Here is a 16,973-nt window from a genome sequence, read left to right as displayed (position 1 = left end):
ACAGGGGAGAGGGGAGGAGAGAGAGAGTGAGAGGAAGAGAAAGAGAGAGAGACGCCAGGGAGGCAGAGTAAGAGAGAGAGAGAGAGAGAGAGAGAGAGAGAATGAGAGGGAGAGAAAGAAATAGAGAGAGGGACACCAGGAAGGGAGGGAGAGAGAGAGAGAGATACGGTGGATACATTGTGAAAGAATGGCTGAGAGAACTGTGTAATGAAGAACAGAAACAGAGCCATCTACTGGCGTGTTGTACACAGTGCACAATTCCCTGCAAAAATGCTCCACTGTTATCAATTAATGCAGCGGTGTTTTCTGCTTTGATTACAGTTAAACACGTCTAAGGAGAATTGACAAGGCATTTGTTTAAATTGAATGGGCAGAAAAAGTGTTTTGTGTGCGTGGAGTAACTTATCGATCGTAAACTGCGGAGGGAAAAGTGCTCATTACGCTCGTCAAAAATCAATAACTGCCAGAGCTTGGCAACCAGAGGCCTCAGTAAAATTGTATTGCCATGGAAATCACCTCTGTGGTTTGGGTGAGTGCCGGGGTGTGAAGTTTTAAAAAAATGGGGGTTCATAACATCTCAGCAATAGTGTTTACTCAGTACAGAATTTACAGAGTATGAAGGTCCACTCTGGTATATTTGGTTTGCCTGATGAGCCAGACCCACATCAAGATGTAGGGTCTGGGAACTTACCATTGGCCAATTAGAGGATTTTATAGGTTAAAACCAGATCTCAATGTCAACATACATCCTTGATATTAATAATGACTATCTATCTCTTTATGTGTCTTTTGTTGTAGACTATGCTATGAGGACAGGACACAGCGATGACTGATGTGGAACCCGTTGTCACAGACTTTGCAGCGACAGGACGGACGGGCCGGCGCAATGCCATGCCCGACATTTTAGGCGCCAACACCGGGGACGGAGCGAAGGACGTTCAGGAGAAACTAGCCGAGTTGTCTGTCTCCGGTACGATTCACACCTAATACACGGCCAAGCAATTATACCAAATCAGGACACACACACACACACATATACTGTACACACACGCACATATACAAACCCAAAATTATATATTGGTTATAGATTGGTGATTATTTTTGCTTATGTATATGTAGTTATACATTATGGGTTACAGTACTGTATGTCTCACTGTCAGTAATGATGCACCACACATTCTCTGACAATCCTGTTGGTTGATTAAAAACTCAAAACACCAGCAAGGTGTTTTAGTTACAGTAGCTGCAGTCCGTATCAGTAGCTGCACTACGTAATATGACTATGATTTTGTTTCTTTTCCTCTACAAAAGGAATTGCACATCCTAAAAGAAATGGCAAACCCCTAAAAATGTAACTGAAACATGTTCTTTGTAGCCGTGTAGCAATACAGACTGACTACAAAATGAATAGCTTTAAATAACTCTTAATTGTTGATTCCAGACGGTTGGCTTGGATTGCTCTCTAGTCTATGTTCTGCCTCAAATACCAGTTAAGCCTACAGCCCCGTACTCCTCATTACTCTGTAGGCACTCTGAATTTATCTTATGCTCTTCACACGCACAAACACACACACACACACACACACTGCTAGCAGAACAACCTTTGAGCCAAACGGTGGAAATCCTTGTGCAGTGGCATCTGTATAGTGAAATAGCTACATGCATCGCCAAAGCCTTGATCATCTAGGCCCCGTTAGACCTTGCAATGATCAAAGCAGCCAAGCATTTGATCGCCGGCTTGAAGTAAGCGGTGCTCTGTAAGGGGGGGGGGAGGTTGGGTGGTGTCTTGGCAGCTGACGCTCCCAAAAGGTTTGCATCAAAAACGGTGTGGAGAAGGCTGTCTGGTGAATCGTAATGCACTCCGATTCCATCTGAAAACATGGGAGGGAGGAGAGGCTGAAGATGAACAAAGTGGCAAGTTCCTGACAGCCTGTTTGCCAGTGTTTTGTGAGGCATGTGCTGTAAAGGGATCTTCTCCATTTACTGCACAGTGTCATCCTCACAGGCTGTTATGTAATAGCATCCTTTTTCTGGGTATGCAAAATGCTATATGAATTTTAATAGGTTGGTAAATAAAAGAAATGTTAACCATACAAGATATTGTAGATTGTGTTTGGTTGTTATTGATTGTCCTCGGTTACATTTGATTAGGTCTTTGATAATCATTATAATTCATCATTAGCTATTTTCATTTTGTTTTACGCCACTGAAAGATAAGCATGTGATTTGCTGTTGTTCAATTATTAAAGGATTCCTTGGCCTTTCATGCTTTTAATAATTCAAATTTGTGTTGTTGGTCACAAGATTTCCCACTTGCACTACAGAGGCTGTCTTCTGTGTGTGTGCGTGTGTGTGGGTGGGTATGTGTGGGTGGGTATGTGTGTGTGCGTGTGTGTGTGTGTGTGTGTGTGTGGGTGGGTATGTGTGTGTGGGTATGTGTGTGTGTGCGTATGTATGTGTGTGTGCGTGTGTGTGTTCCCACTCCCCAGATGACGGAAACGAAGGAGGCGAGGGCTCATCCTCCTGCAACCCCCCCAAGGAGGAGGAGAAGAAGGAGGGCTCCTAACCAGCTCGCCCCCCTCTGCCTCCACCTGCACCTCCTCCTCTGCCACCGCCATGGCCGGGAGACGAGGTCGGACAGCGTCCCAGGGAGCCTGGACCTCACTCGGCCCGCAGCCTGCCCCCTCGACTGCCCCACACCCAACCACGCAGACCAGACAACTGTTACCATCGGAGCCGGGCTATGCAACACCAGGACACCTCGGACGTACTCCGACACGGCAGGATGACGGCCGATGAGACGGAAGAGATCACGCTGTCTTTCAGAGGGACAGTGGACAGAGAGTGTGCTGTTCTTCAGACTGTCCTAAGCAGAGATGATCTGCCAGTCTCTTATTGGTGGATGATGTATCCCTCATTCACTTGGTCAGTGTACGCATTAACAAGCAGTAAGAAAAAAGACGCTTACACAGAAATAGTGGGCTATTAAATGCATTCAAGAAACCAACGTAACTTTTGTTTATTTCCCTTTTCTTTTCTGCTTTTTCCTTGAGTGTGAGTGGGTGTGGAGAAATGAAAGGGACCTCCTCCTTCTTATTTCTTTTCTTTTTCAGGAGTTGCCATGACAACATTTTCCTTAATAGAATGTTGACTTGTAGTTGCAGGAATGTCTCTTTTTTGCACAACAGAAGAATAAACATTCCATTTTGGTGATGTAAAACAGTTTTTAAATCTTCAATCTGTGGTTGATTAGTGCACCACATTATCTTATGTGTGTTTTATACTGTAAAATATGCATTATAACCACTGAGTGAGAGATGGAACAGGAAATGATTTGAAAATGTGGTCTTTTTTGGTCTGTAAATAGAGAATTGTGCATTCTTGTTTGCCAGCCTTGAAAGGAATACATTTCCTTGTCCATTTATGCTGAAATGTTATACTCTGTGTTACTATGACTGACGGCTGTCCAACGTACTATTGTAAACCTTAGTTTTGCTCAATGGACTGGTTAGTGTGAAACTGGTTGTCTTTGTCAATTGTTCTTCTTTTTCTCAGTGATGTGGTCATCAGTGTAAGACCCTGTTAACATCATAATATTTCAAGCAAGCAAAATTCTGTTAATTTCCAAATTCAGCTTTCCCCACCTTAAAGGTCAATTCCCACTTGCACATTTTGAGTCATCCTGTTTACTGTATGCTGTATGTCATGAAAAAAATAAATCCTATACCTAGTTTTTTTGTAGGATTTAGTGTCAATTCTCTGCCTTTTTTGTTTTGTTTTCAAGGACATTTTTGTCTGTTGTAGTGCCATATATGGCCAGCAGATGGCACACATTGTTCTCTAATAGCAACAAAGAGTTAAATTCGCTATAGATAAAGCTTTGATCACGGGGTTAAATATACTGTAGAACATGAAAATAACAAACAACGATGATCAGGCCAAACTAGGGCCTACTTTTCATTGTTTCTAACAAACAAATATGGATATAATTATGTATTCTTTCTATTGCTGTATTAATTGTGTTTGTAAATGTAAAAAGATGCTCATAGAGTAGCCAATCTTACCCAGCATCGCAAAGATGCACCACCATTCTGTATTAAAGGGGGGCTGTTAATATCCACAGATAAATTGCGCTGAATTACAGCTTCCACTAGACTGAATGAGAGCTTGCAATTGGCCCGTGTTAAGAAAATGCTGCTGCTCTGGCGTTTTATGACTACCCGCCAGAGGTATCAAATACGACGAATCATCCTGTCTGTGGATGAAAGTCTACATTACATAGTTTCGAGTGAGGTGGCGTACCATCACATTTCATGCCTTAGTGTGAGTCATTTGTATAAGATGTAAGTAGAAACTTTTGGAACAGCGTGCAAGGTTGTATCTTTTACGCACGAAAATGCGCAACACTTGTATGTTGCATGTAAACGAAGATACGCCCCCTAAATCTGACCCATTCATCCTTACAGTTACTTATTCAGACCAATCACAACTACCCGCTGTCTTCTGTCAGCCAACGACAGCTTAGTCCCCACCCCCAAACTTATGTATTAATAATGCCCAGACAGTTACTCCCAATTTACGAGGCTTCTAAACGGGGTTAAGAGCATTCTCCGGTCTCCCATTCTCCATTGCTATCTCTGTCCACGCGATCCAGTTTCACCATGGTTGACGCATTCTGTGCCACTTGGAAGCTGGTTGACAGCGAGAATTTCGACGACTACATGAAAGCTCTTGGTGAGTTTTCTTGACGCACCTGCGGCTTTCTGGCGACACCATGCGTACTCGTCCGCTTTGCAGGTGTACTCTGTTCTTGGACACAATGGAGGAACGGGATCTGTAGATATTTTTACACCTCAAAGGGGGCTGAAACAAAACAAAAAAAAAATCTTTAACTCACAACAGTAATATTTGTCATTTCACTCCATACTTTCACAGGTGTGGGCTTTGCCACCAGACAAGTCGGGAATGTGACGAAACCCACAGTAGTGATCTGCAAAGAGGGGGACAAAGTGGTAGTGAAGACGCAGAGTACCTTCAAGAACACCGAGATCTCATTCAAACTGGGCGAGGAGTTCGAGGAGACTACCGCAGACGACAGGCATTGCAAAGTAGGTGCAACTACAATTTAACCTAAATTAATCAATTTGCCTGTCTACCCGCATACGACTTTCGTCGGGCATTACATCGACGTATGACTTTGTTACAATTGCTTAGTGTTAGAAGTTACATTTTCTATAGAGATTCATTTCTGAAAAAGGGAATATATATAACTGACAGTTATTTCACCCACAGTCCGTTTTAACCATGGAAGGGGACAAGTTTGTGCACGTCCAGAAATGGGACGGCAAGGAGACTAAATTCGTCCGGGAGCTTAAGGACGGGAAAATGGTCATGGTAAGTCACTAATAATTGGAATTTTTACTTGTGCAAAGCCTTTATGTATAGGCCTAATCTTTAGCTCGGTGACCAACAGCGTGCATATCTGTAGTAGGCTAGGCTACAATGTTGAAGAATGTGTTCACATACACTTTGGGGTCAATTGAGTGCTGATTTTTAATGTCAATTTTGCCTCATTTCAGACTCTAACCTTTGAGGATGTGACGGCAGTACGTACCTATGAGAAGGCATAATTCATGGCTGTGACCGAGACCATCTCAATCTTTTTCTTTCTTGCTTTTTTTATTGGACTACAAACAAGAAGTGATTTTATTGTAAGCAGAACTTTGCACTTCACTCCTCGAGATGTTTAAAACATGGACTGGAAAAAAAAAACTTTTGTAAGAATTTTATATGTCTTTCATATTAATAAATCATGAGTAAACGTGACTGAATAAACACTTTTAAAAGAATGTTCGACTTTGTGGAATATTTATGTGGGCTACAGCAAGAATTATGCATTAGGTGCCCTATGAACGTGCTCATAATCAGAGAAACAAAGACAGCAGAGGTTACAATACCATATGGCTTTAGTTCCATGATAGCAGACAGACATGCTTGTCATAAACTAGCATATTATTCATGCGAGAAACGTTTTGCTTTGCATTTTAAAACAGTAACGCCTGGACGTATTAAGTAGGCCTAGGCTATTGTAATTCAATTGATTAATTGATTCAAAAAATGAAAATTGGATTATTGAACACATTTTTTATTTGGATCAGATGGATGGAGCAAATAGAACAAAGCACTGCAAAGCGGACCCTAATACTGTTCTGCGGTTCCTTATTCGACATAATAAGAGAAACCTTAGTTGGTTGAATCTTGTGATCTGTGTTGGTGATATTGTGTTCCTCTATCGCTGTTAGTAGAGGATAACAGTCAGTTACCATCATCAGGGGAACCTTTTTTCTGTCATAAACTATATTATTCATGCGAGAAACGTTTTGCTTTGCATTTTAAAACAGTAAAGCCTGGACGTATTAAGTATGCCTAGGCTATTGTAATTCAATTAATTTAGTTGTAATAGCGCACCATCCTGATTGCTACTAGCTCATTTAAACGCATGACTTCCTCACGTGTACAGACACTAAAAGTTTGCAATAAGCTCGCGGGGATGTATCTATCTAGCGATCTACGATTCTTTGCATTACATGTAAGCTAAACTATATAGACCTAGGCCTAAAACCATTCTTACCAAGTAGATTATTGGAAGTTCCACTGTCAGTACCATAGCATTATAATAACATTAGTAACATCATTATGACAGTAGGCTGATGTGATATCAATTCTCTCCCGTCCCGTGATCGGACAGTCAACAATGCGATCACGTGACGCATTTTCACTTCCTGTTTTGTAGGATTAGATTATATTAGTTGGTGTGTTGGCACTGTGCAGCACAAACATGGGACTATTTTAAAGAACAATTGTGCGTGTAGTTCTCTAGTCTTCCGCGATGCATCGGAGTGTTCTGTACTATCTTGCGTGCCTGCCTGTTCACCTGCTGGTTGTGGCAGCGCCGACTTCGAACAAACTCAATAACGTCCATTATGGTAACGGCAACGTCGGTGAGTGAGTGCTCAGTGTTTTTGTTTTGGAATTTCTCTACGTGTCCTCCGATTGTGTAGGCCTACTACATTGTTATATGCTTACTGAGTAGCCTATTATAGCCTATGTTGGTCTACAATATCAGCGTAAATAAACTGGCACAGCCTATGACTATAATATAGCTACTGGCAAATGTTTAAAAGTTTAGCCTACTTGCATGATCTAATAGTTTGAATCATATTTCACATTCAGGTAGGCTATGATTTGCATCCATTAGGCCGTACTCAATGGGGCTGTTTCAATTTCAGGCAAATTCTGGCACATATCAGACTTGCACCTAGATCCCTCTTACCATGTGACAAAGGATCGCACCAAAGTGTGCCTCTCCTCTTCGGACCGACCCGCCTCTGACCCCGGGGCATATGGGGACTACATGTGTGACTCGCCCTATCAGCTCATCTCATCCGCATTCCAGTTCATGAAACACGAATCACCCCAACCAGACTTCATGATATGGACAGGGTATGGATAATGAAATGTTTACTGAATTAATGTTGACAATTGGTTAAACAAACAAACAAGCAAACAAACAAACAAGGCATACCCGGCCCATGTAATGCTTTGCAGTGCTATATTCTATTTGCAGAATTCACATGAAAAAATATAAAAATAGGCTTAAAAATCCGTTATCCATTCTTTAGGACGGCACAGTAAATGGGTTATTGTTGCTTATTTTGATTTTCAATTGAGCACAGTTACAGTTTTCTGTTCAGAAGTTAAAAATTGAAATGATGCATCAATTTTCTAATTTTCCTTTTTTGCGCTTGTGGTTGGACTGAACCACGAGCACCGGGGGAGGAGAACGCATCTAGCTGGGCCAGGCTAGATGGTGGAAGAGAGCGCCGCCTGAAGTTGTTTGTGATTTTGACTCATTAGCCTACTTTAGAGATTAATAACTAACACTTTTTGGGAGAAGGCACGTTAAACATAACTTTCAGCCTATGTTGAACATATCTACAGTAGGCTATATTTGAATACCATGGCCATGCCATAGCAAATAATTCCCCAAAGCAGAATGCTTTGCCATCGACGTCAGTCTTGACTATACCGGGCTATACAGGCTACCCCAAGCACTGTTTAACATGGCATTTTCTTTACGCTAGACTCGGTTTCAGTAGGCTAAACGAAGACACAACAGTGAGCCTAATTTATCAGTTTATCCATTTATTAATTTCAACAGCAAATAGCCTACTGGCCTGTAGGCTACGGCTCAAGTCCATTGATAATGCTCATGTAGGTCTTTAAAGCCTCCCAGAACATGAGTAGGCTAGAACAGTGGTTTTCAAAGTGGGGGCCGCGAGGGGGTGCCAGGGGGGCCTCAGCAAGTTGGAAGGAAAAATGTAAAATATACCTTTTACTATGAGGGTTGTTATACAATGCCATTATAATAATGTGAGGCATATCTGAACATTATATTTCCCATGATAATGACTGGGAACACACACTGTATGCTCCATAGCGAAGTGCTTGTGGCTAAAATAATTATTAGGAATAGCTTAATGTATTTTTACATTTGCCGTAGTATTGTCGATGGGTTTAATAACACATCAAGGGGGTCCTTGGCCAGAACCTAGTGGTATTTGGGGGGCCTTGTCGTGGAAAAGTTTGGGAACCCCTGTGCTAAAACACGTAGGCCTACTCATAAGTGTCTGGACGCAGTGTCTCCCTCTGCATCTGAAGTTCTGATCTCGAGCCTACATTATCAATCGCTTGGCACCTTGATGCATGCTGAACTGTGTTTGATAGCCCTCCATCTCTACATCCGCTGATAAAATGTGATCAACACCGCGCGCCAATATGTATCAGGTCACCCCCCCCCCACGCGTGGTTCAGCCCAACAAAAACAGTAAAAAAGGCAAAAATCCAATATTAACTGAATATTAAAAAAGCAGCAATTATCTATTTGCTGACCAGTTAAAAAAAAATGAAAATTGGATTATTGAACACATTTTTTATTTGGATCAGATGGATGGAGCAAATAGAACAAAGCACTGCAAAGCGGACCCTAATACTGTTCTGCGGTTCCTTATTCGACATAATAAGAGAAACCTTAGTTGGTTGAATCTTGTGATCTGTGTTGGTGATATTGTGTTCCTCTATCGCTGTTTTTAGTAGAGGATAACAGTCAGTTACCATCATCAGGGGAACCTTTTTTCTTTTCAGAGTAATTTGTCAAAGACAGCAATTTAATATTAGCTCAAACCGTTTTGAAGATGTAGGAATTTACTGCTCCATAGGCCTGTTCCACAACATGGTCTGGTCATGGTCTTTATAATAGTTCAACATTTTTAATTGTTTAAAAACAACAACTTAACAAAAGACACATACTTCTACATTAAACCTAGTTGTTGGAATTGAATAACAGGCAATACATGTATTAGTTAGTGATACATAAATATCCTTGTAGGCCTACATGATTTGGACCGCTAAACTTCACAATATGATATGTGAAGATATGATTCTTGAGGCAAAACATGATATCCTACTATAGTCATGGTTTAGTGGTTTAAATGTTTAGTGGTTTTAATGGTTTAGTATATATATATATATATATATATATATATATATATATATATATATATATATACACACACACACACACACAAATAAATATGTGAAATATTTCACTGTGAAATATTTCAAAATCAATACATTAAATGTACACTATGCAGGTTTAGGTATTTTTGGCGACTGTAAAGCTCCCTCTAGAGTCACAATATATTTATATTTTACTCTGCTGTTGTAATTAGGAAAACTTCTCATGACTTATCCCCCCTGTACACAATGAAAATACTTTTGTTGTGGAGGTGAAAGATTAACAGGCAAAAGCTATCTCCAAAGAGTCTACTGACAAGGTCAAGTTTCACGATTCTCGCAACATTTGTCGGTCGCTGTTCTTGGAGTTACATGACTGGTTTTCTCGGTATTGACTCGCTACGTCTATGCTGTATAGTCATGCTAGGTTAATTTGCCTATTACAAGTTTGTTTACCATCAAATTGGCTTCCTAAAGGTTATATTAAGGTGAAAATCTTGCATAGTGTACCTTTAATACCTATATTTGGATGAGGGACTATTTATAAACTATGTGATTAGAAAGTGATTCATTTTTTATTCATTAGCAAGACCAATGCATGGTTTAATCACAGTGCTGAGCCTGTATCATATCTTCTTTAGATATGAGTCATGAATCAGCAGCAGTTTGTTGTATGATATGAGGCAAAAATGTGATGGGAAATATCATGGAGAAGGATTATTGGTATAACCCTTCAGATTATTCCATATGGGCTACCTAAAACCATTATTTGTAAATGTCCATGCATGTGACTGTGTGTGTGTGTGTGTGTGTGTGTGTGTGTGTGTGTGTGTGTGTGTGTGTGTGTGTGTGTGTGTGTGTGTGTGTGTGTGTGTGTGTGTGTGTGTGTGCGTGCGTGTGTGTGTGTGATGTAGTGAGCGTTTTGTGGTGTGGACGCACATACATGTAATTGACCCACTTCAACCCACTGTCTGACCCTCAGCGACAGCCCCCCTCACGTTCGAGCAGAGGAGCTCTCTACCCAGCAGGTGATTGACATCCTTGCCAACACCACCCACACCATCCGAGAGCTCTTCCCCTCTCTGACTGTCTACCCTGCAGTAGGAAACCATGACTATTGGCCCCAGGTATCTCACCTGCTCTCCTTGCCTTTTCCACCACAGCATGCCTGGAAAATGTCCCTGGGGGACATTTATACGGATTTGCCTATTACAAATGATTATCCAAAACACTTGACAACTTAATGTGAATCACAAATGTTTTTTTTTTTCTTCTGTGATAGAATCTTTATATACATGCTACATAATATATAATACATAAAATCTGTGCTTATCTGTGATGAAGAGATCTTGTGTTGAGTTAATTGCTCTCAAAATAGCTGTTATTTTAGCTAATCACTCCAAACAGAAGTCTTAGTCAGAGAGCAAGGCTTGCGGTCAAATGAATCAGACGCTGGTCTTAATTACCAGAAATTGCTGGCCCCGAATATATTTCAGGTCAGTGACCTGGAGCACTGCCTTCTAACACTTAGCACTTGATTCCAGGATCAGTTACCCGCGACAACAAATGAGATTTACCAGGCGGTTGCCAAACTCTGGGCAGGTTGGCTAAAGCCAGAGGCGCTTGCTACCCTGCGCGAAGGTAAATCCCCAGCAATGCAAACACAGGATGCCTGAGAAGGAAAGGCTGAGGTGCGTTCAAATTTGGCAAACGGTGGCGAACGTTCGTGGTGAACATGTTTTCTTTGAACAGTTAAATTTGAATGATTTGGTGTTAACATTCAGTTGTAACAGTAATCACATTGTTATCTTCATCAAGCTCATGTCCAGTTCCACTGTATGTTCGCGGAGAACTACATCCGCAGACGGTTGTTCGCAAACGTTCGCCGAAAACTCAAGGCTAATGGAAAACCGTTTGCAAACTTTCGCAATGTTTGCGAATTTGAATGCACCTTAGATCTTGCTCTTAGAACCTCTGCCAATCATATTGGATTTGAAGCGATGTGTGTGTGTGTGTGTGTGTGTGTGAATTTCCATGCCTAGCCCTCCAGGTGTTCAAATCCTTAAATTAATGCAACCCCCTGATCTACGAAATATGCTGAAATATGTTTGAGCAGATTTAATAAGCGGCTGTCACTCAGTATTAAGCATAAAAAGCTGTAGGCCTACAATAGCACATAGTGTTTAAACATATTTTTGGTAAGGTTATTTTAGTTACAGGGCCTGAAAATAATCATGTTGGTTTCTGGCCAAGGCTGTTTTCCTGCACTCATATTGTTTGATATAATGGCCGATTGGCCCTTTTTAAATTTATGTTGTCATTGTCACAAAAAAAAAGATATGAAACAAGACTGTATATTTTGATGTTTACATCATACATAGACCTGCTACTTCAAAACTTCTTGAACACCTCCCCTGTGACCTCACCTGAATTCACTGCCAAGTGTAATACATGGGCTGTCCTTTGGTCATAAATGCCTTTGGTCATAAATGCATGACTGCATTGTTTTGTAAGCTTTTAGTGTTGTGTGTCAAAACAACTCCATGTTGACCTCTACTTTCAAGCGACTGGTCCGACACAAAAACAGACATGACCGGCATGTGTGTTTGTTGTTTGTTTCTTTTTCAAAAAGGTGGCTTCTATTCCCAACTGGTCCGGCCCCAGCTGCGGCTGGTGAGCCTCAACACCATTCTCTACTATGGCCCCAATAACGTGACGGAAAACATGACTGACCCCGCGGGGCAGCTCAAGTGGTTGCAGAACACTCTAGAAGCCTCAAGGCAGAACATGGAGAAGGTAAGACAGACCTACCGGTCAACAGGGAAAAATGTGTGACAATCAAATCATCGTCTCATGAGTTTTGTACGTACAAAACAGACGACCAGATGACCTTCAGTTGACCCTTACGTTGAGCTACTTGTTACTTCACTGGACAAAAAAGAACACTGTGTTGGCTTTCAATGCCAGATTCTTGTAAACCTAGGATAGAATGTAGCCATGCCGTTAATCTGCTGACTTTTGACTGAGTCATCTTTTAGTCGCAGCATAGCTACATAATTCATTCAAGACGAGCTACATTTACTCAATAGAGAAAGATAGGTTGCTTTTCTGTTAAATTACTGGGAATGTTCTTAATGTAATCCCAGTGACACACGAGCCCGAGTGAGTTCATCACAATCTCAGCATAACCTCATAGCACTTGGCTGACCAAGTCTCTAAAACCCCTAGTGCACACCCCACCAATATAATTTGCCTTTTCCCTATAGGTCTATATCATTGCACACGTTCCCATTGGTTACTTGCCATACGCCATGGACACTACAGCCATGCGGGAGGTGTACAACGAACGCCTCGTGGAAATGTTTCGCGACTACAGTGACCTCATTTCCGGACAGTTCTATGGACACACACACAGAGACAGCATAATGGTCATGCTGGGTCGCCAAGGTAACGTGGCACAGTCTGTGGATTGGCAGTCTTTCTCTCTCTCTCCTCTTGGCCTGGATTCCTCTATTCAAGGACTGTCCTCAGCTGCCCTCTGAGGTCAAGACGCCTCTGGACTAGGAAAGTCATGCATGTGTGAGTTTGGTATAGTGTGGGTATGAAATTACACCGTAAATTGCCCTCTCAATTATGTTTTCAGTAAAATTAGGTGGCACAATACTCCTGTCATTTGACAGGAACGCTCTTTTCAAAAACTCTCTCAGTGGTTGGTAGACTCTGTGTGTGGAATGTAATCATTTAAGCCTAGCGTCATCATTGCCCAGCTATGCTCAATGTTGGATCAATCTGTAATTTTAACAATTCATCAAGTGGCACCCCCTTCAGCTGTCACGGCTGTGCTATATTCAGCACTTCAATGATTTGGCACGCGGTTGTTGAGACATTCTATCTTTCAACACAGCCTCAGGCTCCCTCACTTAACAGTCAACCTTTTGTGGAAACATGCGTATATCTGCAAAAAAAAAACAAAACAGTATCTTACCATTCCATTCCTCTCCTCAACCTCCCTCTCTTTCCATTAAAATCCCTACACTGGGCTCGAGCGAGACAGTCACATGACTCCATTTTCGTTTGCCTGGCAGGTAAACCGCTGGGCTCGGTGTTCGTCACGCCGTCCATCACGCCCTGGAAAGGTGCCCGGGATCCGTACTCCAACAACCCTGGCGTGCGAATGTACCTGTACGACCCTGCGGACTACGGCGTGCTGGTAAGCACGCACATACAAATGGTGTTCAGACATCAAACAGATCAATCAAATCAGGTGGTGTTTATAGTGTGTGGCCACTAGCACATTCCATATGTGACATAATTGATGTGCATATCAGACATAAATAAACCGTGCAAGACTTTTTAATGACACGTAATGGCAGAAGGGATGTTTCACTAATTGTTTGTGGTAGGCGAGTAATTTGCAAAAAATATTTTTATGGGATCGGTTTAACAGACTAGTGTATGAGTTAATGTGCATCAAAGGATTATACACAGAACAATTAGGAGTTATTCCATATGGCTTAATAGCCTATATTCAGACTGGTGCATCTTAATGTCTTCATTAAGTGCAGCGTGACAGATTTCACCACAATGACGTATGAGGGTGATTATGATATAATATTTATTTCCAAGGAGACAGCAGCAGTGAGAGCCCTTACTCTAGGTGATTCAAGGGCATCCAGGAGGTTAAAAGAGGCCAGAGGCTTGAGCTGTTACTGGTTGCTATCGCTTTATTAGTGTGTCCATGCCACGTTAGCCGCATACCAGCTCAGATGCCACTTGTTTGTCAGTGATTAATGGCTTTGTCAGTCTTCATTTCATGGTGCGATTTAATCAAGGGGCTTCTGTGGCACTGCCTCTGTATGGGTTCAGAGAGAGGGGTGGAGAGGGGAGAAGACAAAAAAAACTTTCTTTCAGCCGCTTTTAACTGTTCTCTCACTTTGTTTTTTTCTTCTCACCCATATCCCACCTCTCTTTCTCTCTCTCTCTCCTTTTGCACCTCCCTCTTTCTCTCCACCACCCCTCTGTGTGTGTGTGTGTGTGTGTGTGTGTCTATGTTTGTCTGCCTCTATGTATACGTGTGTGTGTGTGTGTGTGTGTGTGTGTGTGTGTGTGTGTGTGTGTGTGTGTGTGTGTTCCCACCCCCTTCTCTCTCCATCCTCACCCTAAAGGATGTCTGGCAGTACTACCTCAACTTGACCGAGGCCAACCGCGAGGGCAGCTCGGCGTGGACGCTGGAGTACTCCCTGACCCAGGCCTTTGAGCTACCGGACGCCCGACCCCAGAGCCTGCACAAGCTTGGCCTCTCCCTGGCTCAGCCCCAGAGTAAAGCCTTTCGCAAGTACTTCACGTACTTCATGGTCAGCTACAATGACACCATTACGTGTGAGGGCTACTGCAAAACCATTCAGATCTGCTCCCTCATGTTCGTTGACCGCGACTCTTACTCTGCGTGTATGAAACAGCAGAGCGAGGACAGGGACAGCAGATTGAGCAACAGGCTATTTCACAGTGCTGGCATTTTATAAACAAAGAAACAAACTGACAAACGGTGAACACTATGTTGTTGGTTTTGTTGTTCTTTAAAAGGGAAAGTTCCGAATTTTCTGTTAAGGGGTCTCTGACACAGATGGAAGTAATATTTTGATTAGAGATGCACTGATTGCAATTTTCTGGGCCGATTGCGATTTCCGATTTTTCTGGTTAATTATAGAAACTTTCAGAGACAGCTGAATAAGTATTGAGAGCATCAGTTTTCTTCATTTTAGGCTACTGTGTCAAAAGAAACTTTAACTTTTGTTTGCCTTTCTAATAGGCTATCGTATGTTCACTTTTCACATCCACTTCCCAATCTGCTAGACTAGGGTATTAAGTCATAGCCCTAGTCTACGTGCAGTAAATAGTTTGAGTATTTTTTTAAGTGTGGTAGAACTACTAGGCCTACTCTGTATGTTGCTGCTTGCCGCGTGAAAATCGGCCAATTCCAGTCACCAGCCGATCAATCGTTGCATGTCTAATTTTGATTAAAAAGGGATATTGAGAAAAGCCTATTGCACTGACTCATAAGTTGATTTTAGATCAGATGATAGTGCCTGGGAAGATGGCTGATTAATTCAGGACTAATCAGGGTTCAGCTTCCATGATGATAACTGCTGAACAAAGAATGACTTTTTTTGTAAAGTGAAACTTTATAAATAAAGACTCTTTTGTAAAGCCTGGTGGTGAGCTCATTGAACTTACGAGGCATTCGTTTTCATCTAGTGATTTTTTTTATTCTTCACTCGAGTGCCTTCTCTCTCTCTCTTTCTCTCTCACTTCCATTCTCTCTCTCTCTCTCTCTCTCTCTCTTCCATTCTGTCTCTCTTCCAACCTTGGAGTTTTTTGTAATGCAACAGTTGTTGCCTTCTTCTCCCGCGGCCCGTGGTGGAGTTGAGTGTGAGAAAGGTTAGCGCCTGACCTCTGCAGAGGGGGGAAAAGGCAGTGAAAACATCTCCAAGCCTGGACATCACTCCACAGGAGACCGGGCCATGTGACATAAGAGAGGAAGGCTTGAGAAAGAGAGAGAGAGAGAGAGAGAGAGAGACGACCTCCACACTTTACCCCACCTAGAGGCCCCAATTCTCCCCACCTTTAACTCACAACCCCCCTCCCCACCCCACAACCACTACCACCTCTCACAGCCACCACCCCAAGTCTCCCCCCTTTTGCCTCTGTCCCCACAGAGCAGCCACATTCTTTGATGAGTGGAGGGAAGGAGCTCATTCGTCTGCCCCCCCCCCCCTCCTCTCCCCCACCCATCTACAGTCCGGCCATCATTGGCATTCGAGCCGAATCGGTAGCTTGGGGGAGCTCACAAAAGGGAACAGCAGCACAAAGCGAAGAAAGGTTGACATGGCGATGAAACGCGCGATGCCATGGCAATAGCAGCAGGTCTCTGGCAGTGCCGCTGCCTTGTCTGACCGAGGTTCTTTAATAAACGTTAATCTGTAAGTTGCTGAGCGTCCCCACCCAACACCACCCCCACCCCCCGAGAAAGTAATGGAGCGGCCACCCCGTCACTACCACCCATCCCCCCCCACCCCCCACCCATATGCAACATATTCCCCAAAAAATGGGTCAATATTTGTCACGCCATGTTGCCGCTGGATGAGGCCTTCTAAACACTCTGGATGACCACACAGATGGCTTTGTTAAGCTCAGACCAAGAGATGTTTTGACCACTGATATAAAGCAGTTGTGTGTCTGCCTGTGAGTGAGAAAGGCTCCGAGAGAAAGGACAGAGTGAGAGAGAGAAATGGGGAGAAAACAGCGATGTACAGTACAAGTTAACCCTTTGCAGTTGTTCTCAGGACACCAAAGTGCCAGATTGAAATGGAGCCCACACTGTTGTGTGTCTTCATAAG

The 16,973-nt window shown here is 42.6% G+C and overlaps 3 protein-coding genes across 3 annotated transcripts in view; all 3 read left to right on the top strand.

Annotated features, from left to right (window-relative positions):
- pkib (protein kinase (cAMP-dependent, catalytic) inhibitor beta) overlaps nt 1–3,992 on the top strand; it is a 24,977-nt gene extending 20,985 nt beyond the window's left edge. The window contains exons 2-3 of the mRNA XM_076272366.1: nt 799–970; nt 2,490–3,992. Coding sequence (XP_076128481.1) covers nt 826–970; nt 2,490–2,566 — 222 coding nt within the window. The 5' untranslated portion in view covers nt 799–825 and the 3' untranslated portion in view covers nt 2,567–3,992. The remainder of the gene's footprint in view (nt 1–798; nt 971–2,489) is intronic.
- A 577-nt stretch (nt 3,993–4,569) lies between these two features.
- On the top strand, nt 4,570–5,849 carry fabp7b (fatty acid binding protein 7, brain, b). Its single transcript, XM_076272543.1, has 4 exons — nt 4,570–4,734; nt 4,936–5,108; nt 5,293–5,394; nt 5,580–5,849. Exons 1-4 carry the CDS (start codon nt 4,662–4,664, stop codon nt 5,628–5,630), a joined length of 399 nt encoding a protein of 132 aa, XP_076128658.1. The 5' UTR covers nt 4,570–4,661; the 3' UTR covers nt 5,631–5,849.
- Nucleotides 5,850–6,782: 933 nt separating this feature from the next.
- Nucleotides 6,783–15,783, top strand: smpdl3a (sphingomyelin phosphodiesterase acid like 3A). Its single transcript, XM_076272553.1, has 8 exons — nt 6,783–7,001; nt 7,290–7,503; nt 10,559–10,703; nt 11,121–11,217; nt 12,209–12,372; nt 12,843–13,023; nt 13,662–13,786; nt 14,742–15,783. The coding sequence occupies exons 1-8, from the start codon at nt 6,890–6,892 to the stop codon at nt 15,096–15,098; spliced, it is 1,395 nt and encodes a 464-aa protein (XP_076128668.1). The 5' UTR covers nt 6,783–6,889; the 3' UTR covers nt 15,099–15,783.
- Nucleotides 15,784–16,973: the final 1,190 nt, after the last annotated feature.

The sequence above is a fragment of the Alosa pseudoharengus genome, unplaced genomic scaffold (assembly GCF_046254945.1).
Source record: "Alosa pseudoharengus isolate Yale_2024_CS ecotype anadromous, Long Island Sound unplaced genomic scaffold, YU_APseudo_1.1 YU_APseudo_1.1_scf_7, whole genome shotgun sequence".
NCBI lineage: Eukaryota > Metazoa > Chordata > Actinopteri > Clupeiformes > Clupeidae > Alosa > Alosa pseudoharengus.
The sequence above is the reverse complement of the archived record's forward strand: the minus strand, read 5'-3'. Positions and strand labels throughout refer to the sequence as shown.